Here is a 23,884-nt window from a genome sequence, read left to right as displayed (position 1 = left end):
CAAATTGGGTGGGATAGCTAATACCCTGGAAGACAGAAACAAACTTCAAAGTGATCTTGATAGGCTGGAGTGCTGGGCTGAAAACAACAGAATGAAATTTAATTGGGATTAATGCCAAATTCTACACCTAGGAAAAGGAAACCAAATGTACATTTACAAGACGGGGGATACGTGACGCAGCAATACTACAAACAAGAACCACCTTGGAATTATTCTAGATCACAAGCTGAATATGAGCCAACACTGTGAAATGGCTGCAAAAATAGCAAATGCTATTTTGGGCTGCTTTAATAGAATTCTTTGATGCTCCTTAAGGTGTGAGCTCAGAGCAAAGATCTTCCGACACTCAAAGCATTTCTAGGGCTTCTCTCCAGTGTGAATGCTTTTATGCTGCTTAAGGCTACTGCTGTGAGCAAAGCTCTTCCCGCACTCAAAGCATTAATAGGGCTTCTCCCCAGTGGGAATTCTTTTATGCCACTTAAGGTTTGTGCTCCGAGCAAAGCTCATCCCATTTTTTAAGCATTCATGGGGTTCTCCCCAGTGTGAATTCTTTGATGCAGCTTAAGGTTCCTGCTTTCAGAAAAGCTCTTCCCGCACTCAAAGCATGTATAGGGCTTCTCCCCAGTGTGAATTCTTTGATGCCGCTTAAGGTGTGTTCTCTGAGCAAAGCTCTTCTCGCACTCAAAGCATTTATAGGGCTTCTCCCCAGTGTGAATTCTTTGATGCAGCTTAAGGCTGCTGCTCTGAACAAAGCTCTTCCCGCACTCAAAGCATTTATAGGGCTTCTCCCCAGTGTGAATTCTTTGATGCAGCTTAAGGTTCCTACTCTGAGCAAAGCTCTTCCCGCACTCAAAGCATTTATAGGGCTTCTCCCCAGTGTGAATTCTTTGATGATGCTTAAGGTTTGTGCTCCGAGCAAAGCTCTTCCCGCATTCTAAGCATTTATAGGGCTTCTCCTCAGTGTGAATTCTTTGATGACTCTTAAGATGTGTACCACGAGCAAAACTCTTCCCGCACTCAAAGCATTTATGGGGCTTCTCCCCAGTGTGAATTCGTTGATGCAGCTTAAGGCTGCTGCTCTGAGCAAAGCTCTTCCCGCACTCAAAGCATTTATAGGGCTTCTTCCCAGTGTGAATTCTTTGATGACTCTTAAGTTGTACACCATGAGCAAAGCTCTTCCCGCACTCAAAGCATTTATGGGGCTTTTCCCCAGTGTGAATTCCTTGATGCAGCTTAAGGCTCCTGCTCTGAACAAAGCTCTTCCCGCACTCAAAGCATTTATAGGGCTTCTCCCCAGTGTGAAGTCTTTGATGATGCTTAAGGTTTGTGCTCTGAGCAAAGCTCTTCCCGCACTCAAAGCATTTATAGGGCTTCTCCCCAGTGTGAATTCTTTGATGCCGCTTAAGGCTGCTGCTGTCAGCAAAGCTCTTCCCGCACTCAAAGCATTTATAGGTCTTCTCCCCAGTGTGAATTCTTTGATGCTGCTTAGGACTTGTGCTGCGAGCAAAGCTCATCCCATTCTTTAAGCATTCATGGGGCTTCTCTCCAGTGTGAATTCTTTGATGCAGCTTAAGTTTGCTGCTTTCAGAAAAGCTCTTCCCACACTCAAAGCATTTATAGGGCTTCTCCCCAGTGTGAATTCTTTGATGCAAGTTAAGTTGTGAGTGGAAAGTGAAGTTTCTTTCACACACTAAGCATTGAAACCTTTGATATTTGTTAGAATGAATCTTCTGGGTTTTACTCTGTTTCTTCCTTTTACAAATGTTCTTTATACTTGGTGCTTCTAGTATTGGAGTTTCACAGACTTCTGATCCTTCAAAAGAAATGGATTCATTTTCCCTCTTCTCTTCAGTTTCAGTCTTCCTTCTCTGTTGTTGGCCATTTTTCTTGCTCTCCCTGTGATCACCTGCAAGTATAAACACAGAAATCATCTTGAAATCTTGGAACAAAACAAATGGTTATGATTTGATTCACAGGATAAAAAAAAATCGTTGGTGAGGCAGATCCTTCTAAACACATTAAATATCCCGATGATCAATAGAACTGAGAACTAGACTGCCATACAATGCTTTCCTTTATACAGAGTAACTCATATAAAGTAGCTGAGAGAATAAATGAACAACATAAAATACTGTAAAAATAAAATACACTTAAAATCTGCCATTTTATCCTATCTGATCATTTAACTGGGAACAGGAAAGTGGGAATTCAATCCTAATGGTTATTTTCAATGTCTAGTTATATCTTAATATAAAAAGCAAGCTGTCCAGAGCTGTCTTCTGAAAAGGCTGAACTCTCCTCTCCTCCATGGAGACCATTAAGATAATATCTGTAACATCTTCAATATTACGCAGATGCAATTATAGCAGCAAAGTAAGATGGGTTGGCAGCCATCTCTGCCACAGAGCAAGTCCATCGATGGGCTTTTCTCAATCTTTTGTCAGGTCTTCGGAGTCAATGACTTTTGTATTCTGCACTGACACAAAGAAAGAAGAGCTGAAATTCCACCTTCCAGGATCTGGCAAGAAGGCAGAGAGGGAGCCTTACCCAGAGGAATCCCATTCCTTACCCAGAGAGGAAAGGATCCCACGATGCTCCTCCATGACTTCTTTGTGCAGAGTCCTCTGGCCTGGGTCCAGCAGAGCCCACTCCTCCTCCGAGAAATGCACGGCCACCTCCTCAAAGGTCACCAGACCCTGAAAGAAGAAGAAGAAATGATGTTCTCTTTTAGCATTATGTAGCAATCCATGAAGACAAGGATGGTGAGGTCCTCTTTCTGAATGCCAAAGCATTGTGAGTGACCTTCAAGGCCTTCCTAGCCGCCATCTTGGGGAAGAGCAAAGGCTAAAGGGGCAGGTTCTTCCAGGGCCAAAGAGATGTGCAGGAGACGGAGGCCCCCAGGACTCCCCTACCTGCCCAGGCTGTGCAGAAACCGCTTCCACTCCACCGCCAAGCGAACGAGGCCCAGAAGGTCCCGCCAGGATCAGTTCACTTCCCCTGCAGGTTGTTTTGCTCCCTGTGAGGAAGGTAAAGAAGGTGGGACGGTGAGAAGGTAAGTTAACATTCTTAACTATTCCCATTTTCATTGTTTATTTTCAGTGTTTATTTATTGACTGCATTTGTTTACCATACCATAGCCGAAGCACTTAAAAACAATATCCAAATGTTTAAAACACATATATCTAAAACTACTATAACAAGTTTTAAAACTATGACCCTAAAAAACCAGACCCAGGCTAATTAATTACATATTGCTAATTACATATTGCTTGACCTGGCACTGAAAAGATAACAATGTCAGTGCCACGTGAACCAAATTGGGGAGATTGTTCCACAGTTGAGGGGCCACCACCGAGAAGGCCTCTTCCTTGTTGTCGTCCTCTGATGTGCCCTCTGAGTAGGAGCCTGGAGGAGGACCTTAGTTGTTGAGTGCATAAGACCGGGCCAGAGTGGGTCTGATACCCTTGAACCACATTACTAAACATTTCCTTTTTGAGTATCTCCCCAAGCAAAATCAGGCTAAAGGAGAACATCAAGATAACTCATGGACATCAGGCGTACTTGAGGGAGGGAGACCATGGGAAAACACATACACGAATCCTTACCCAGTGAGGAGGGTCCTCCGTCCCCCTCCTGCAAGATCCACCTGTCCAGCGGCCTCTGTGTGGTTCCTGGTGGAGCCTTCCCTGCCTCAGGGAAATCTGTGGGTGCTCTGGCCAACATCCCCTGGACCTGGAGCAGGAGGGAGGATCCCAGGCAGAGAAGAGGGAGGTGGGAAGGAAAGAAACGGCTCAGGTCAAGGCCAAGGGCAGCGTTTCCCAATCGCTTTACCTTTCAGGTCTCATTGTAAAGTTGATCTACCATCCAAGCCACACAGCACAGGAACTTGTGTCTTTGTCAGGGGGCTAAGAGTTCAACCCCGATATCCAGCATTTTCCACTGTAAACACAGCAGTTTGGCGTCCACAAATGCTATTCCTGTTCTGTTGGGAGGACTCTGACACTTGTTGAAGAAGGATCCCCTCCTTCCCTAGAACTTCACAAACCCGTTCATATCTCCTGTGATCATAAGAACGTAAGAAGAGCACAAACAGGACATGAGTGCAACAGCACCCTCCTGCCCACGTTCCCCAGAAACTGGTGTACATATAATCATAGAGTTCGAAGGGGCCTACAAGGCCATGAAGTCCAACCCCCTGCTCAATGCAGGAATCCACCCTAAAGCATCCCTGACAGATGGTTGTCCAGCTGCCTCTTGAATGCCTCTAGTGTGGGAGAGCCCACAACCTCCTTTAGGTAACTGGTTCCATTGTCGTACTGCTCTAACAGTCAGGAAGTTTTTCCTGATGTCAAGACACAATCAGCCTTCCTGTAACTTGATCCCGTTATTCCTTGTCAGGCACTCTGGGAGGATTGAGAAGAGATCCAGGCCCAACTCTGCGTGACAACCTTTTAAATATTTGAAGAATGCTATCATGTCTCCTCCAAATCTTCTCTACTCGAAGCTAAACATGCCCAGTTCTTTCAGTCTCTCTTCATAGGGCTTTGTCTCCAGACCCCTGATCATCCTCGTGACCCTCCTTTCAACACGCTCCAGCTTGTCTGCATCTTTCTTGAAGTGTGGTGCCCAGAACTGGATGCAATACTCAAGATGTGGCGTAACCAGTGCTGAATAGAGGAGAACCAGTTTTTCATACAATTTGGAAGCTCTATTAATGCATCCAAGAACAGTATTTGCTTTTTTTTTGCAGTGACATCACACTGTTGGCTCATATTCAGTTTGTGATCTACAACAATTCCAAGATCCTTCTCCTTTGTAGTATTGCTGAGCCAAGTATCCCCCATCTTGTAACTGTGCCTTTGCTTTCTATTTGCTAAATGTAGAACTTGGCATTTATCCCTATTCAATTTCATTCTGTTGTTTTCAGTCCAGCACTCCAGCCTATCCAGATCTCTTTGAAGTTTGTTTCTGTCTTCCAGGGTATTAGCTAACCCACCCAATTTTGTGTCATCTGTAAATTTGATAAGCGTTCCCTGCACCTCCTCAACTAATTGAGGAGTAAGTAATCTCTGAAATTTGCTCCTGATTAGTCTGCTTTCCAAATTCTAAAACGTGTAGCAACCGTACTCACGGCCTGTATGCTCCCTTAAAGGGGACTGAGTGGACTGATATGATGCTTAAACATAGTTAATACAAATCTAATAATACTTACTACATATAAGGATGAAAATACATATCAAAACAATGACAAGAAATGACAGGAAAGGAATACAATAGAGCTGTACTTTAAAAAAGAAGAACAGGATTACAACCAAGGCCTCCAATTACACTCTTCCTTGAGTCCTTGTGGTTGTAATGTCCTTAAGGTGAAAATCCAGAATATTTCCCTCCTTCTTAGTTAATGGTCTACTCTTGTCCCCTATCCTTGAAACCTTTCAATAATCCAGAATCTCAGGTCTTTGTCATTATGGCCCATATCAAGAAAATGCTTGATCAGAGGTGCCTGAAGTCTTTTGCAGCAAATGCAGCTTTTGCGATTCATGCCATCAAGAGTCCATGTAATTTATTGTACATTGGTAAGACCACAAGAACCACCAGAACCTGCATCTGTGAGCACAAAAGCTGCATTCGCTCCAAAAGTTTAAGTTTTCTTAAACTTACTTTGTTTACAGGAGGGAGGATTCCAGCCAGAGAAGGGGGAGGTGGGAAGGAATGAAATGGGTCAGGTCAGGGCCGATTGCAGCATTTCCCAATCGGTTTGGCTTTCAGGTCTCATTCAAAAGTTGATCGACCATCCAAGCCACACAGCACAGGAACTTGTGTCTTTGTCAGGGGACTGAGAATTCAGCCCTGGCATAAGAACTCTCAGAACCTTTGTCTATTATCTTTGCACAATCATGGAAAATGGGTGAGTTGCCGGATGATTGGAGGAGGGCTAACGTTGTCCCTATCTTCAAAAAGGGCAAAAAGGAGGAAACTGGGAACTACAGACCAGTCAGTCTGACATCTATCCCTGGGAAAATTCTGAAGCAGATTATAAAGAAGTCAATCTGTAAACACTTTGAAATCAATTCGGTGATCGCTAGAAGCCAACGTAGATTTGTCAGGAACAAGTCCTGTCAGACTAATTTGATCTCATTTTTTGATTGGGTAACCTCCCTTGTGGACTGTGGGAATGCTGTGGATGTCATATATCTTGACTTCAGCAAAGCTTTTGACAAAGTGCACCATGATATTCTGATTAACAAACTAGTGAAAAGTGGGCTAGATGGAACAACTATTAGGTGGATTCACAGTTTGCTACAGAATGGGACTCAAAGAGTACTTATCAAAGGAACCTTCTCAAACTGGGGAGAGGCACTGAGTGGGGTACAGCAGGGATCAATCCGGGGCCCAGTGCTCTTCAACATTTTTATTAATGATTTGGACGAGGAGGTGCAGGGAACGCTGATCAAATTTGCAGATGACACCAAATTGGGTGGGTTACCCTGAAAGACAGAAACAAACTTCAAAGTGATCTTGATAGGCTGGAGTGCTGGGCTGAAAACAACAGAATGAAATTTAATAGGGATAAATGCCAAGTTCTACATTTAGCAAATAGAAACCAAAGGCACAGTTACAAGATGGGGGATACTTGGCTCAGCAATAGTACAAATGAGAAGGATCTTGGAATTGCTGTAGATCGCAAGCTGAATATGAACCAACTGTGCGATATGGCTGCAAGAAAGGCAAATGCTATTTTGGGCTACATTAATAGAAGTATCGCTTCCAAATCACGTGAGGTACTGGTTCCTCTCTATTCGGCCCTGGTTAGGCCTCATGTAGAGTATTGCGTCCAGTTCTGGGCTACACAATTCAAGAAGGACGCAGACAAGCTGGAGCGTGTTCAGAGGAGGGCAACCAGGATGATCAGGGGTCTGGAAACAAAGCCCTATGAAGAGAGACTGAAAGAACTGGGCATGTTTAGCCTGGAGAGGAGAAGATTGAGGGGAGACATGACAGCACTCTTCAAATACTTAAAAGGTTGTCACACAGAGGAGGGCCAGGATCTCTTCTCGATCCTCCCACAGTGCAGGATATGGAATAATGGGCTCAAGTTAAAGGAAGCCAGATTCCAGCTGGACATCAGGAAAAACTTCCTGACTGTTAGAGGAGTACGACAATGGAATCAGTTGCCTGGTGAGGTTGTGGGCTCTCCCACACTAGAGGCCTTCAAGAGGCAGGTGGACAACCATCTGTCAGGGATGCTTTAGGATGGATTCCTGCATTTAGCAGGGGGTTGGACTCGATGGCCTTGTAGACCTCTTCCAACTCTGCTATTCTATGATTCTATAAGCAAAGTGCTAGAACACCAGCCAAAAGGAAAGACAGAACCTCCCAGACATTCTCTGATATCCAGCATTTTCCACTGTAAACACGGGAGGTTGGTGTCTACAAATGGTATTACTCTTCTGTTGGGAGGACTCTGACACCAGTTGAGGAAGGATCCCCTCCTTCCCCAGAACTTCACAAACCCATTCACTTCTCCTGTCGTCATGAGAAACTAAGAAGAGCCATTCTGGATCAGAACAAGGGTCCATCTAGTCCAGCATTCTCTCCCCACAGTGGGCCATCACCTGGAGGTAGGATATAGCCATCAGGACTAGTAGCCATCCACAGCCTTCTCCTACAGGATTTTGTCTAACCCCCATTTTAAATCATCTAAATTGGTGGCCATCACTACATCCTCTGGTAGGGAACTGCATATTTTAACCATCCAGTGTTAGCTTAACTATCCTCCACTGAGGGCCTGCTCTACACATGAAGAGCAACTATACTTGGGGGTTGGACCATTGGAAATTGGGGCATCCCTTCCTTAAAGGACATGTAAAATAACGTTGAGATAAGTATTAAGAACACAGTCCCTATTAGTTATCAAGATGAAATGCTCTCACCTGGTCTTTGTCCTCTGCCTGACTCAGGAGGAAGCCTTCTGCCAGGGCCACCGCCTGGGAACTGGTCTCTGCTCCACATTCTCTGACCCAGCTCTCCATCTCCCGGGGCAGGACAGCCAGGAACTTCTCCAGGACCACCAGGTCCAGCATCTGAGCTTTCGTGTGCTTTTCTGGCTTCAGCCACTGGCAGCAAAGGTGGTGGAGATGGCTGCAAACCCCTCGGGGCCCCATGGCCTCCTGGTAGCAGAAGTCCCTGAAGGGATGAAGCTCCACGTCTGAGCAGGTGTTCCCAGGCTGGTCCTGCTGCACTCTTCCTTCCCAGGGCTCTGCACGGCTCCTTTCCTGGATGTTGCAGGAGACGTTTTCTGGTTCAGGGCCTGCAAAGCTTTGCTCTTCCATCTTCACGCTCTTCTCCATCTCTGCTCCCACCGGGACTCGAAACAGCCTCCTGCCTTGGCTGCCAATTTCTCCTTTGAGGCAGGGACTGCGCTGTAGGAATTAAAACGGAGCTTGTGAAGGAGGCACACAAGGTAGACCTGGTTAAAGTTCCCAACTCAGCCGTCCCCCTCCCACCGGTTCTCAGTGAAACACTGGAACTGGAGCCAGTTCACCTGAGAATAACCACACTTCACCAAGGCTTCAGGCAATTTATTAAATCAGAGTAAGGCCCTGAGCGTATGAACAATTAACAGGAGACAGGGGAGGGTGTGTGGGGGGGAAAACAGTCTAAAAGTTTCAATGAAACTAAAAGGCAACAGCAGAAATTAAACAACTTTAAAAGAGCAATAAAAGCCACATCACGGCAAGCCGTTGATTCAGAGCCACCCAAAGAAAGACACTCTGTCCTGGCTACCTGATACCTGATGGCACGGGGGTCCCTTTGCCACCCTACTGGACCCTGAGTAGAATGACCTTTCCCCAAATGAACAGAGACCAAAAATGGGAAACTATCTAACTGATCCCCAGAGCTAAGCAGGTGGGGTGGCCTGGCTGCACCAATCCACAAACAACAAGCTCCCCAGGGCTCCCGGTGAGGAGAGAAGGTTCCCACCTTCAGCTGCACAGATCAACAACCCTTTGGAACGGCCTTGGGCTACCGGCTGCCTTGATAAAACCTGGTAACGGAGCCAGATGGCTACTTGACTGATCATTCTGCCAAAGGACGGTCGAACAACGCCCCCCCCCTCCAGCTACAAGGCCCATGTGCCTTCCCCAATAATTTGATTCTTGTAAACACCAGCCTGGCAAGGTAGGCCACAGGCCCAAACTCCAGACATGATATTTTGAGGGTGTGTCGAGGAACCCGGGAAAGGTTGGTCTCCTCTAAGTGGGATCGCTGAGTGGTGGTCAAAGACTCTAAGACGTAGTGGTGGTCAAAGACTCTTAAGACGTAGGAGGTTGTGGGCTCTGCCACACTAGAGGCCTTCAAGAGGCAGCTGGACAAGCATCTGTCAGAGATGCTTTAGGGTGGATTCCTGAATTGAGCAGGGTCTTGGTCTCGATGGACTTATAGGCCCCTTCCAATTCTACTATTCTATGATTCTCTTTTTTTAGAAGGTTTATTACGAGCAGCGCTTCGCACTGCAAGGTGGAAGCCCTCAGAGGACCCAAGGAACTGCCCACTATTTTCAGGAAATGCTAACATTTTTATAGGGTCAGTCCCCTTAGAAACAAGGCTGAACCTCTCCATAGAATACACCAAAGCCATGACACCCTGTAACAGTTCTAGGAGGCACACAATCTTGTAAAACTAGTGTTTCAATACTCTTCACAAGAGTTGGTGTCATGGTTGCATCCTTAACACATTTTCCAGTTACTCCGGAAGCGTAGATACTTTGATTTCTAGAGAAGAGGCCCAAAGCAATTTTATGAGCACAGGGTGGGCAGAGGGGAAGCCCACATACCTATTTGCTTGAATTCCTGGACAGGGTACAGCTGAGAAGAACAGACCGCCGTGTTCGTAAGAGCCAGCACCTGTCTCAAAGGGGGCTCCGTGACCCCCGGGCAGATTTTTCAACCAGATTTGTAGTTGAAAATGAAGCTCTTACTCTACTTCGACGGGAGAGAGAGTGTGTGGAACCAGAGCTGAATTAATGCCATTAAAAGTTAATAATGTGTGAAAGCTTATTTTAAAATGAAGCAAGAAAACACTGAATACTTTTTCAGCTTGTTAAACAAATGAAATATGCCTCTCAGGAAGCCTTAAGAGATGAATGGTTTATATAGGGTGATCATATGAAAAGGAGGACAGGGCTCCTGTATCTTTAACAGTTGCACAGAAAAGGGAATTCCAGCAGCTATCATTTGTATATATGGAGAACCTGGTGAAATTCCCTCTTCATCACAACCGTTAAAGCTGCAGGTGCTCTGCCCTCTTTTAAATCTAGTCACTCTAGTATAGCTCCTGCAGCTTTAACTGTGGTGATGAAGAGGGGATTTCACCAGGTTCTCCATATATACAAATAACACCTGCTGGAATTCCCTTTTCTATGCAACTGTTAATGATACGGGAGCCCGGTCCTCCTTTTCATAAGGTCACCCTAGTTTATAAGGCAAGTAAATGCAAAAGGACGTCACATACGGAAGCAAAACGTGAAACACGCAATGACTGGAAAGAAATACATGTGTACACTCTGCCAAACACACTGCAGTCTAACTCCTCCTAAGGCGTGTCAGAAAACAACGTGGAAAGAGTGCCAGGCCCAACTAGCAGGAGTTGAATTGCTTTTGAGTTCTAGTTAAACTTCCACCAGTCCAAAGTAGATAGATGCAATGATAAAAGCTTTCAACCACATAACAGTATAGTCTACAATTTCATGGTTTTAGGCAGCCGATGTTACATCCGGCCTTATCAGGATTACGGGAGTGTTTCCCTGTGTTATAGGCGATCAGTGAAAAGAGCATTCCATCATGTTAAGGCCAAAATAGAGGGTGGGTCATTCTGATGTTCATAAAATGGAAAATGTTTCACCAATCTTTCTGAAACGGAGACCTGCCAGAAAGAAATGCTGGTTTTACATACCCTACGCGTTTCAAGAAAATTGGTGAAATATTGAGGGCAGGATGGCAGTTCAATGTTCCAAAGTGGGAAAAGCCTCTCTGCTTCAAACTGACACAGATCTGCTTCTGGGTGGCGACGATTTTTTTGCTCACTAAAAGCTCCGAATTGGGACCCTTACCCTTCAAACCAGTGGTGGGATCTTCTGTCCTTCTATTTGGTGGAATGACTTTTCTTTTTTCAAAATTCACTTCCGTTGATTTTTAATTAATACATTTCTTTGCCCCATTAAAGTGAATGGAAGGCCCGATAGAGAAGGAGCATGCTCAGTAGAGTTGCTCTCCCCCCTCCCTCCTGTCTCAAATAGATTGGAATGTTGGAAATAAGATTTGTCACCTGGCTCATCTAGGAGCCATTTCCTTCTGCAGTTGAGCCAAGGCCCTGTCTGGACCCTCTCCTTCCACACACTGCTGTGGAGGCCAGGGAGGGAGAGAGAAACTATCTGCCTTGCTTGGAGGGAAGCCTTCCCTGGCCTCCAAGGAAAAAGAAAACCTGGCTGGCTCAGGTAGGGGTTTGATTGACTTTGTTGTGTGTCTGTGATTGTGAAGAGGGAGGGGTATGTGTGTGTGTGTTTGAAGTGCTGGTGCATTCTTCTTAATTCAAAGTAAAGAATATATGGCAAACTTTCCTTTGGGGTGGCAGTTCCTCACCCAAGCCTTTTATAAAGTTTAAACTTTATAAGGAATATTGAGTTGAGACTAGGAATGAGAGGAGGTTAACCCTGGCCTATCTGCCATCAGGTTAAGCTTCTTCAGCTAGTGTGTGTTTCTTTTAAAGGTGCTGAACTACATTTTAAGCTTTCTTTTATGGATTTGTGGGTGTGGGTGTGTATTTTGAAGTTGAACACAGATATGGGTCTCTTAAAAAAATCTCCTGTGAAGGAAGGTGAATGGTTTTGGTTGTACATAGAAAATATTTTCCTTTCTCTGTGTACCTGCTTCTTAGAAGCTAAATCTGCTGCTTTATGTTTGTATGAAAGGAAAACATTTTCTAAAATGTACATCCATGAATCTTATACCCAAAACATTACTTCACACCAGAGAAATGGTTAAGGGACCTAGTTTTTGCTACAACCCGGCACCCTCCAGTTGCTGTAGATTTAGATTCACAGAATCATAGAATTCAATGCCCCTCAGTAGTTGCAGTAGTCCAGGGCATGTAGTCCTCTTCATCCTCCTCTTCATTTTATCCTCACAACGACCCTGTAAGGTAGTGTAGGCTGAAGGAAAGCCCGGAAGGGGGGGCATAAGGAATTACATTAATATACCGTCCCATAGCCTGGGTGTATTTATTTATTACATTGATAAACCACCCCATAGCCAAAGTTCTGCAGTAAATACCTAAATGTATTGTTAACAATGATCTCCAGTTATTGACATAGCAAGAAAATACGAGCAAGGAAGCAACATTTGGTGATGCCTTTCATTTGGAAATTACGTGATGTGTGGGTTATCAAGCAGTTATATGAAAAATGCTAGATACTCTGATCCTTGCTTTAAGTGGATTCTTTAATGTCAATATAGTAAAAATTATAGATTTTAGTGTGGTTTTTAAAATAATTACACTATAGTGTCATAATTTAAATTTTTTAAATAGTGTAAATTGGGAAATTATTTAAATAATATTTTTTTCTCCCCTGTGTCGGTTCTTTGACGTCTACTCAAGGTCCCACTACAGCTGAAGCCTTCCCCTCATCCCATACATTTATATGGCTTCTTTCCTGTGTGGTCATCCATTACACAAAGCCATGAAATTCAATAAATAAAAAAACCTACGGTTCACAAAACAACATTAAAGGCTCTACAGTTTTCAACCAAACTCCAAAAAGCAGGGAAATTGGGAGTTAAGGCTCACAAGCCTTTAACGCCACATCCTCCCTAAGGAGGCAGAAAGTGCCAGTGAAATTCTCATTCTCCCAAAGCAGATATAAACCATGAGGACAGGATGGAGAATAGGATATGCAGAGGTGGCAGTGGGATTGTGGAAAACTGATGACGAACAACTTAGGGCCACCTACTTCTCTTTCTTTGTTTAGAGCAGCCCTTCCCCAACCTGGTGCCCTCCAAAGGTGTTGGACTACAACTCTCATCATTGCAAGTCAGTATGTCCCATGGACAGGAATGCTGTGACTTGTACTCTCAAACATGTGGAGGGCAGCAGGCTATCATATGCAGAAGTGACTGAGGGGTTCTGGAAAACTGATCGGGGAATGCTGTTCTAGAGCAAGGGCAGGCAAAATGTAGATCTCTAGATGTTTTGGCATTCAACTCATAAAAGTCTCTGTCAGCATGGACAGTGATCAAGAATGCTGCGAATGCTGTGACCGCAGAGGATTTTTCTTAAGTGTTCAGCAGTGTGAGATCAAAGGCAGACCTACCACCTACTAGATCCATGTGTTAGGAATGATTATTTCAAAAACTATTGATGAAAATGATTTTTGTCTTCACCATAACATGGGAGTTGCAGCGCAGCACATCTGGAGAGCACCAGGCTGGAGAAGGATGGTTTATACTTGGATCCTATACATGTCTTCTCAGAAGCCAGTGCCACTGAGTTTACTAGGGCTTCCCCCCAAGTGGTACAGGATTGCAAACTAATCTCATCTGAAAGGAGTTCAAGACACCCAAACTAATCCTTTTCTGTTCCTCTGTCACTCTGATGAGAGTATTGTGGAGGGATTGTGGGGAGTGAACAGGATATTTTGTATGAACACATTTTAAGGAAAAACATTGGTTCTTTAAAGGGCAGGGTATTTACCAAAAGCTGAAAGTGCCAGCCCTTGCTCTGGTTCTACATCTCCAATGAACCAGAGTTTCTCTCCCAATCCGTCCCACCGCTCCCTTTCTATGCCCTCTCTGCTCCCAGCACTTGAACCCCAATCAGGGACCTGAGTAACAGCGGTTTCTCCCCACTCTCAGGATGTGAACATCGGGCTCACTTAATACATCAAAGAGGGACGTACTAAAACCAACAGCAGGCTCCCTTCTTAATCAACAAAAGCGCCCCAGGTTGTATTTCGAAGGCCTCGTGACCAAAGTGACTTATGAATTTTGCTTATTCACCAGGTTTGAATCAGGGACAGGAAACAAAACAAAAATTGCAATGAAAACAGGACACCAGGGCAGCCTTTTGCCCACAGGGTGGGACATTCCTCCTCCCCACCTGGGGCTCCCTCTCTCTTCCAACCCACCCCCTGCCCCAAACCTGCACCCCCTATCCTGGGGGGGCTCTCTTTCCGCCCCCTCCCCCCTGGGACCCCCTTGCAGTCTGCACTCACCGACTCCTTCGCAGGGGAAAAGAGGCTGCAGGCGGCGGACAGACGAGGCGAGCAGGGGGAGAATCCCAGGCTCCTTTGCAATGGGGGGGGGGGAAGGAAGTGTGGGGCCGGAAGGGAGGGGCCTCATCAAGCCTGGAATCTAGGACCCAGCCCCCTCTCCGCCTCTTTAACCCTTTGGTGGTGGCAGCACTTGAGAGCCGCAGAGGCTCCTGGCAAAGACACGGACCTGGGAAGGAGGCTTTTCCACAATGGGGAGTGGTCTTTTATCCCCCCCAGCAGCATCGCCACCCCATCTGCTCCTGGGGGCTTTGTGGGATCCACAGCCGTTTCCCCTTTGACTGCGTAACGCAGCCTCCTGCATGGGAGCCCTCCGTCCTTCTGCCTGCCCTTGCTGCAGAACAGCGTTCCCCAACCTGGTGCCCTTCAGAACTCTAAACAAGAATAGATGCTCTAAAAAGAGGGAGGTTAAGTAGGGTGACCCTGTGAAAGGGAGGACAGGGCTCCTGTATCTTTAGCAGTTGCATAGAAAAAGGAATTTCAGCAGGTGTCTTTTGTATATATGGAGAACCTGGTGAAATTCCCTCTTCATCACAACAGTTAAAGCTGCCCTCTTTTAAATCTGGTCACTCTAGGATAGCTCCTTAAGAAACATTTGTATCTTAAGGCTTCCCGTGTGGCATGTTTCATTTGTTCAGTGATTTCTTGCTTAGCTTTTAAAATAAACCTTCACGCGTTTTCAATAGCCTTAAGTCTGCTCTGGTGACACTTTCTCTCCCATTGGGGCAGACTCAGAACCTCTTTTTCAATCAGGAGCCCGGTTCCTGTGGAACCAGTGTTGTAGGGACCCATCGGAGACAGGTCCTGGGTATTAAGTTGGCCAGAGCTGTATCTAATTCATGCAGCTCCTCCATTTGAATTCCTACAGGACAGTCCTTACCTGAAGAGAGAAATTGGCAGCCAAGGAAGGAGACCTTTTGAGTCCTCAAAAGCCTTATAAATGCTCAGAGTGTGGAAATAGCTTCCCTACGAGTAGCCAACTGAAGTCACATTGAAGAATTCACACAGGCAAGAAGCCATCAACGTGCTCAGAGTTTGGAAAGCAATTCAATCACAGATTGTACCTTGCCTCAAATGATCCATTCAGCTGAGAAGCGCCATGAATGTTTTGTATGTGGAAAGCGTTTCCGTCAGAGCACACACTATAACTTGCATCAAAGAATTCACACTGGAGAAAAGCTCTTCCAGTGCTCTGATCGTGGAGTCCAGGACGTACTCTTGATTTTGTTTTTGCTCCAAGTTGTGTGATGGGCAGTCTGAAGAGAAGGAGTGTGTGTGTCTAAGTAACCCCATTGTCATAAGAAGGCTTCTTTTGCTGCCTCTGTTGCGTCCTTGAGTAGCCGTCCAACGGAGCTCTTCTGGGTGGTGTGGGGTGTTCACATCCTCCCCAGCAAATGGGGCCCTGGCCCAGTCAAGGTCTTCACCACCTCTGCTTCAGGACATGCTCTCCTGCACTGTCGGGTTATTATTTTGGCAATGCGACTGCCTTAACATACCCTATCTGTCTGCACTTCTCTGTGCCTACCTTCTTGCTTGCTGCTACTGGTCTTGGCCAGGCTAGTTCTGGTTAATCCCGTCCTGCGCCTGTTTTACTTCCCTGCCTACTTGCTATCTCTCTCCTCATTTCTTCTCTTAATTCCTTTCTCCTCATATCTGTTCCCTATGGCTCGCTCCAATTTCATCTCTCCCAACTTAGTTCCTATTCGGTGTCTCCCCCCTTCCCAGCTGCCTTTCTCGTGTTCCTTATGGAACTGTCGCTCTGTTGCTTCCAAGACCCCTGTCATCCAGGACTTGTTTTTCTCTAGATCTCTTCACCTCCTTGCTCTTACTGAAACCTGGCTTCCTGCCCATGATACCGCCATCTCGGCTGCCCTCTCTCTTGGAGGACTCTCTTTCTCTCACACTAGTCGCCCAGAGGGTCGGGGTGGTGGTGTGGGTCTTTTATTATCGAGTTTGTGCCAGTTCCAGCCTCTTTCCATTCCACCTTCACACTGTTTCTCCTCCTTTGAGGCACATGTGGTGAGACTCTTCGCTCCGCTGCGACTGCGGGTTGCAGTTCTGTACCGCCTCCCTGGCTCATCCTCTAAATTTCTCTCTGATCTCGACTCGTGGCTGTCCTTTCTCCTCTCTGACAACTCTCCTACTCTGATCTTGGGTGACTTCAATATCCATGTAGATGACCCTCACGATGCTGCAGCTCTACGATTTCTCTCCTTATCTTCCTCTTACGATCTTAAGCTCTGGTCTGAAGCTCCCACACATTCCCTTGGACACTGTCTGGATCTTGTCCTCACTCGGAACTGCTCTGTCCTGGACTTTTCTATTGTTGACTTTCCTCTGTCAGGTCATCATCTAATCTCTTTCAATATTACTCACAATCCCCCTCCTTCACGTCCCGCTTCACGCCCTTGTCGTGACCTGCATTCTATCAACTATGAGGCTTTTTCTCAGTCTCTAGCCTCCTCTCTTCCCTCTGTCTTCACAGCCGTCTCCTTGGACTCAGCTGTCTCCTTCTTTAACTCCTCCTTATCTTCAACTCTTGATAATCTTGCTCCATCTACAACTCGGATAGTTCGCCCCTCTCAACCCCAACCGTGGCTCACCTCTTTCCTCCGCTACCTTCGCTCTTGTTCCCGGGCAGCCGAACGCCTGTGGCGTAAGACCAAGGACTGGGCGGACTTTGTCCATTACAAATTTGTTCTCTCCTCTTTCTCTTCTGCCATTTCACTGGCCAAACAGCAGCACTACTCAACGTTGATCCAGTCAAATGCTAGGCACCCTCAGCGGCTCTTCGCGTCCTTCAATTCTCTTCTGAAGCCTAATCCACCATCTCTCCCCGCCTCTCTGGCTGCCAATGACTTTGCCTCTTTCTTCAACGCTAAAATCCAAACTATTCGCTCCGATCTGGCCAGCTCTGCTCCGCTCCCAGCTCCTATTCCTCACCTGTCAGTTCCTCCTGCAACTCTCTCGGCGTTCCCTTCGGTCTCAGCTGATGAACTGTCTAAAATACTGCGCTCGTCGAAGCCTTCCACTTGCTCCCGTAATCCGATTCCCTCTCACGTCTTTATTAATCTTATCCCCGCTATCCTCCCGTCCTTGCTTCACATCATTAATTCTTCTCTGTCCTCTGGTTCATTTCCTTCTGCTTTTAAACATGCTACAGTCTCTCCCATTCTCAAAAAACCCACTCTTGATCGACTATCTCTGTCTAACTACCGACCTGTCTCTCTGTTGCCCCTTGTCTCAAAGATCCTGGAACGTGTGGTCTACTCTCGTTGTCTTGACTTTCTCTCTAGTAACTCTGCTCTGGATCCTTTTCAATCTGGATTCCGTCCTTTGCATTCCACTGAAACAGCCCTTACCAAGATCACCAATGATCTTCTTGCTGCCAAGTCTAAAGGCCATTATTCTGGCCTTCCTTCATCTCACATCAGTCCGCTGGTCTCTGTCCACCACTCTGCCACTAAGATCATCTTCTTGGCCCGCCGCTCTGACCAGGTCACTCCACTTCTGAAATCTCTTCATTGGCTTCCAATTCACTCCAGAATCCAATATAAACTTCTCCTGTTGACCTTCAAAGCTATATAGCACCATCGCTGTACATGGTGCTGTACAGAGTAAAACAGTAAATAGCAAGACCCTGCCGCATAGGCTTACAATCTAATAAAATCATACTAAACAATAAGGAGGGAAAGAGAATGCAAACAGGCACAGGGAAGTGTAAACAGGCACAGGGTAGGGTGAAACTAACAGTATAAAGTCAGAACAAAATCAATATTTAAAAGCTGTAGGGAAAAGAAAAGTTTTTAGCTGAGCTTTAAAAGCTGTGATTGAATTTGTAGTTCTCAAATGTTCTGGAAGAGCGTTCCAGGCGTAAGGGGCAGCAGAAGAAAAAGGACGAAGCTGAGTAAGGGAAGTGGAGGTCCTTGGGCAGGCGAGAAGCATGGCATCAGAGGAGCGGAGGGCACGAGCGGGGCAATAGTGTGAGATGAGAGAGGAGAGATAGGCAGGAGCTAGACCGTGAAAAGCTTTGAAAGGTCAACAGGAGAAGTTTATATTGGATTCTGAAGTGAATTGGAAGCCAATGAAGAGATTTCAGAAGTGGAGTGACCACCTCGTACTTGAATTCTTGATTATAAAGGAGACAAAAGCTGAGTGCAGCTGTACACATACTCTGGATTTTAGGAAAGCTGATTTTAATAAACTCAGAACTATGATAAGCAAGGTCCCATGGCAAGTGACCCTAATGAGAAAAGGAGTCCAAGATGGGTGGGAGTATTTTTTAAAAGAAATTTTAACAGCACCATTACAAACCATTCCAACAAGGAAAAAAAGATAGAAGGCAACAGAAGAAACCAATGTGGATCCACAAAAAGCTTAGAGATGATCTGATAACAAAAAAGATAACAGACAGGTGGCACAGAAGTGCCGAAATGGCGTCAGGAAGGCTAAAGGTGAGAATGAGCTGAGATTAGCGAGGGATGCTAAAAGCAATAAAAAGGCTTTCTTCAGATGCATGAATAGTAAAACACACAGGAAAGAAATGGTGGTTCAACTGCTTGACGAGGATGGGTAATTGATAACAGATGACAAAGAAAAGGCTGAAGTGCTGAATTCCTACTTTGGCTCAGTCTTTTCCCAAAAGCGGGTCTATGACCCCTCTGGAGAAAGTGAAGCACAAGTTCAGTGGGCAGGATTGCAGTCTGAGATTGATAAACAAATGGTCAAGGAACACCTAATTTCCTTGAATGAGATCAGATCTCCAGGGCCTGATGAACTGCATCCTAGAGTAATGAAGGAGCTAGCGGAAGAACTCTCAGAACCACCGTCTATTATCTTTGCGAAATCAGTCAGTCAGTCTGACATCCATCCCTAGGAAAATTCTGGAGCAGATTCTAAAGACGTTAATCTGCAAGCACCTTGAAAACAATGCAATAATTACTGTGGAAATGCTGTGGACGTCATATATCTTAACTTCAGCAAAGCTTTTGACAAAGTGACCCATGATATTCCGATAAACAAAAGAGCTAAAAGTGGGCTAGATGGAACAACTATTAAATGGATACAGAGTTGGCCACAGAGTCAGACTCAAAGAAAGCTTATCAACAGTACCTTCTCAATCTGAGGGGAGGTAAGGAGTGGGGTACCGCAGGGATCAGTCCTGGGCCCAGTGCTCTTCAACATTTTTATTAAATGTTGAAGAAGGTACAGGGAACACTTATCAAGTTTGCAGATGACACCAAATTGGGTGGGATAGCTAATACCCTGGAAGAGAGAAACAAACTTCAAAGTGATCTTGATAGGCTGGAGTGCTGATATGAAAACAACAGAATGAAATTTAATAGGGATTAATACCAACTTCTACACCTAGGAAAAGGAAACCAAATACATGACTCAGCAATACTACAAACAAGAACCACCTTGGAAATGTTCTAGATCACAAGCTGAATATGAGCCAACACTGTGATATGGCTGCAAAAAAAGCAAATGCTATTTTGGGATTGTTTAACAGAATTCTTTGATGCTGCTTAAGGTGTGAGCTCAGAGCAAAGATTTTCCGAAACTCAAAGCATTTCTAGGGCTTCTCCCCGGTGTGAATTCTTTGATGCTGCTTAAGGGTGCTGCTGTTAGCAAAGCTCTTCCCGCACTCAAAGCATTTATAGCGCTTCTCCCCAGTGTGAATTCTTTGATGCCGCTTAAGGGTGTTGCTGTCAGCAAAGCTCTTCCCGCACTCAAAGCATTTATAGCGCTTCTCCCCAGTGTGAATTCTTTTATGCTGCTTAAGGCTGCTGCTGTGAGCAAAGCTCTTCCCGCACTCAAAGCATTTATAGGGCTTCTCCCCAGTGTGAATTCTTTTATGCTGCTTAAGGCTGCTGCTGTGAGCAAAGCTCTTTCCGCACTCAAAGCATTTATACGGCTTCTCCCCAGTGTGAATTCTTTGATGCTGCTTAAGGTGTGTGTTCTGAGCAAAGCTCTTCCCGCATTCTAAGCATTTATAGGGCTTCTCCCCAGTGTGAATTCTTTGATGCAGATGTAGGTGTGAGCTGACAACAAAGGTCTGCCCACACTCAAAGCATTTATAGGGCTTCTCCCCATTGTGAATTCTTTGATGCAGCTTTAGGTGTGAGCTCCCAACAAAGGTCTGCCCACACTCAAAGCATTTATAGGGCTTCTCCCCAGTGTGAAATCTTTGATGCTGCTTAAGATGTATACCCTGGCCATAGCTCTTCCCGCACTCTAAACATTTATAGGGCTTCTCCCCAGTGTGAATTCTTTGATGCAGCTTAAGGCGTGAGCTGAGAGCAAAGCCCTTCCCACACTCTATGCATTTATAGGGCTTCTCCCCAGTATGAATTTGTTGATGCAGTTTAAGGTGTGAGCTGCGAGCAAAGCCCTTCCCACACTCTATGCATTTATAGGGCTTCTCCCCAGTGTGAATTCTTTGATGCTGCTTAAGGTGTGAGCTGCGAGCAAAGCCCTTCCCACACTCTATGCATTTATAGGGCTTCTCCCCAGTGTGAATTCTTTGATGCAAGTTAAGTTGTGAGTTGAAAGTGAAGTTTCTTTCACACACTAAGTATTGAAACCTTTGATATTTGTTAGAATGAATCTTCTGAGTTTTACTCTGTTTCTTCCTTTTACAAATGTTCTTTTTACTTGGTGCTTCCAGTATTGGAGTTTCACAGACTTCTGATCCTTCAAAAGAAATGGTTTCTTTTTCCCTCTTCTCTTCAGTTTTCCTTCTCTGGTGTGGGCCATTTTTCTTGCTCTCCCTGTGATCACCTGCAAGTATAAACACAGAAATCATCTTGAAATCTTGGAACAAAACAAATGGTTGCTGATTTAATTCACAGGATAAAATTTTAAAAAAATCATTGGTGAGGCAGATCCTTCTAAAGATATTAGATATCCCGATGGTCAATAGAACTGAGAACTAGACTGCCATACAGTGCTTTCATTTATATGGAGTAACTCATATAAAGTAGTTGAGAAAATAAATGAACAACATAAAATGTGTAAAAATAAAATACACCTAAAATCTGCCATTTCCTCCTAGCTGAACATTTAACTGGGAACTGGCAAGTGAGAATTCAACCCTAATAGTTATTTTCAATGTTTAGTTATATCTTAAAATGAAAAGCAAGCTGTCCAGAGCTGTCTTCTGAAAAGGCTGAACTCTCCTCTCCTCCATGGAGACCATTAAGATAATATCTGTAACATCTTCAATATTACGCAGATGCTATCAGCAAAGTAAGATGGGTTGGCAGCCATCTCTGCCACAGAGCAAGTCCATCAATGGGCTTTTCTCAATGTTTTGTCAGGTCTTCAGAGTCTGCACGGACACAAAGAAAGATGAGCTGAAATTCCACCTTCCAGGATCTGGCAAGAAGGCAGAGAGGGAGCCTTACCCAGACGAATCCCATTCCTTACCCAGAGAGGAAAGGATCCCACGATTCTCCTCCATGACTTCTTTGTGCAGAGTCCTCTGGCCTGGGTCCAGCAGAGCCCACTCCTCCTCCGAGAAATGCACGGCCACCTCCTCAAAGGTCACCAGACCCTGATAGAAGAAGAAGAAATGATGTTCTCTTTAAGCATTATGTAGCAATCCATGAAGACAAGGATGGTGAGGTCCTCTTTCTGAATGCCAAAGCATTGTGAGTGACCTTCAAAGCCTTCCTAGCAGCCATCATGGAGAAGAGCAAAGGCTAAAGGGGCAGGTTCTTCCAGGACCAAAGAGATATGCAGGAGACGGAGGCCCCCAGGACTCCCCTACCTGTCCAGGCTGTGCAGAAACCGCTTCCACTCCACCACCAAGCGAACGAGGCCCAGAAGGAGCCCCCAGGATCAGTTCACTTCCTCTGCAGGTTGTTTTGCTCCCTGTGAGGAAGGCAAAGAAGGTGGGAAGGTGAGAAGGTAAGTTCACATTCTTAACTATTCCCATTTTCATTGTTTATTTTCAGTGTTTATTTATTTATTGCATTTCTTTACCACACCATAGCCAAAGCACTTAAAAACAATATCCAAATATTTAAAACTGCGAAAACATACAATAAACACATATATATAAAACTACTATAACAAGTTTTAAAACTATGAGCCTAAAAAAACAGACCCAGGCTAATTAATTACATATTGCTAATTACATATTGCTTGATGTGGCGCTGAAAAGATAACAATGTCAGTGCGATAGTTCCACAGTTGGGGGGCCACCACTCTTCCTTGTTGTCGTCCTCTGATGTTCCCTCTGAGTAGGCGCCTGGAGGAGGACCTTAGTTGTTGAGTGCGTAAGACCGGGCCAGAGTGAGTCTGATACCCTCAAACCACATTACTCAACATTTCCTTTCTGAGTATCTCCCCCAGCAAAATCAGGCTCAAGGAGAACATTAAGACAGCTCATGCACTTCAGGCATAATTGAGGGAGGGACACCATGGGGAAATACGTCCACGAATCCTTACCCAGTGAGGAGGGTCCTCCGTCTCCCTCCTGCAAGATCCACCTCTCCAGAGGCCTCTGTGTAATGCCCAGTGGAGCCTTCTCTGCCTCAGGGAAATCTGTGGGTGCTCTGGCCAACATCCCCTGGACCTGGAGCAGGAGGGAGGATCCCAGGCAGAGAAGAGGGATTAGAGAAAGAAAGAAACGGCTCAGGTCAAGGCCAAGGGCAGCGTTTCCCAATCGCTTTACCTTTCACTTGAACCTGGAGAAGAGAAGATTGAGGGGAGACATGATAGCACTCTTCAAATACTTAAAAGGTTGTTACACAGAGGAGGGCCAGGATGTCTTCTCGATCCTCCCAGAGTGCAGGACACGGAATAACGGGCTAGTTAAAGGAAGCCAGACATCAGGAAAATCTTCCTAACTGTTAGAGCAGTGTAACGGTGGAAGGTTGTGGGCTCTCCCACACCAAAGGCATTCAAGAGGCAGCTGGACAACCGTCTGTCAGGGATGCTTTAGGGTGGATTCCTGCATTGAGCAGGGGGTTGGACTCGATGGCCTTGTAGGCCCCTTCCAACTCTGCTATTCTATGATTCTATGATTCTTTCAGGTCTCATTCTAAAGTTGATCTACCATCCAAGCCACACAGCACAGGAACTTGTGTCTTTGTCAGGGGGCTAAGAGTTCAACCCTGATATCCAGCATTTTCCACTGTAGACACTGGGAGTTTGGGTGTCTACAAATGCTATTCCTGTTCTGTTGGGAGGACTCTGACACTTGTTGAAGAAGGATCCCCTCCTTCCCCAGAACTTCACAAATCCATTCATTTCTCCTGTGATCATCAGAACATAAGAAGAGCACAAGCCTGTATGCTCCCTTAAAAGGGACTGAGTGGACTAATATGATGCTTAAAACATAGTTAATACAAATCTAATAATACTAACTACATATAAGAATGAAAATATATATCAAAACAATGACAAGAAATGACAGAAAAGGAATGCAATAGAGCTGTACTTTAAAAAAGAAGAACAGGATTGCAACCAAGGCCACCAATTACACTCTTCCTTGAGTCCTTGTGGTTGTAATGTCCTTAAGATGAAAATCCAGAATATTTCCCTCCT

At 45.3% G+C, this 23,884-nt stretch overlaps 1 protein-coding gene across 1 annotated transcript in view; it reads right to left on the bottom strand.

Annotated features, from left to right (window-relative positions):
* Positions 1–357: 357 nt before the first annotated feature.
* Positions 358–23,884, bottom strand: part of LOC134395749 (uncharacterized) — a gene marked incomplete at its 5' end in the record, with an annotated part of 243,620 nt that continues 220,093 nt past the window's right edge. Inside the window, 4 exon segments of the mRNA XM_063121911.1 lie at positions 358–450; positions 522–1,690; positions 5,873–5,878; positions 19,898–20,899. Coding sequence (XP_062977981.1) covers positions 358–450; positions 522–1,690; positions 5,873–5,878; positions 19,898–20,899 — 2,270 coding nt within the window.

Source organism: Elgaria multicarinata, chromosome 3 (genome assembly GCF_023053635.1).
Source record: "Elgaria multicarinata webbii isolate HBS135686 ecotype San Diego chromosome 3, rElgMul1.1.pri, whole genome shotgun sequence".
Taxonomy (NCBI): domain Eukaryota; kingdom Metazoa; phylum Chordata; class Lepidosauria; order Squamata; family Anguidae; genus Elgaria; species Elgaria multicarinata.
This window is presented reverse-complemented; position numbering and strand designations above follow the sequence as displayed.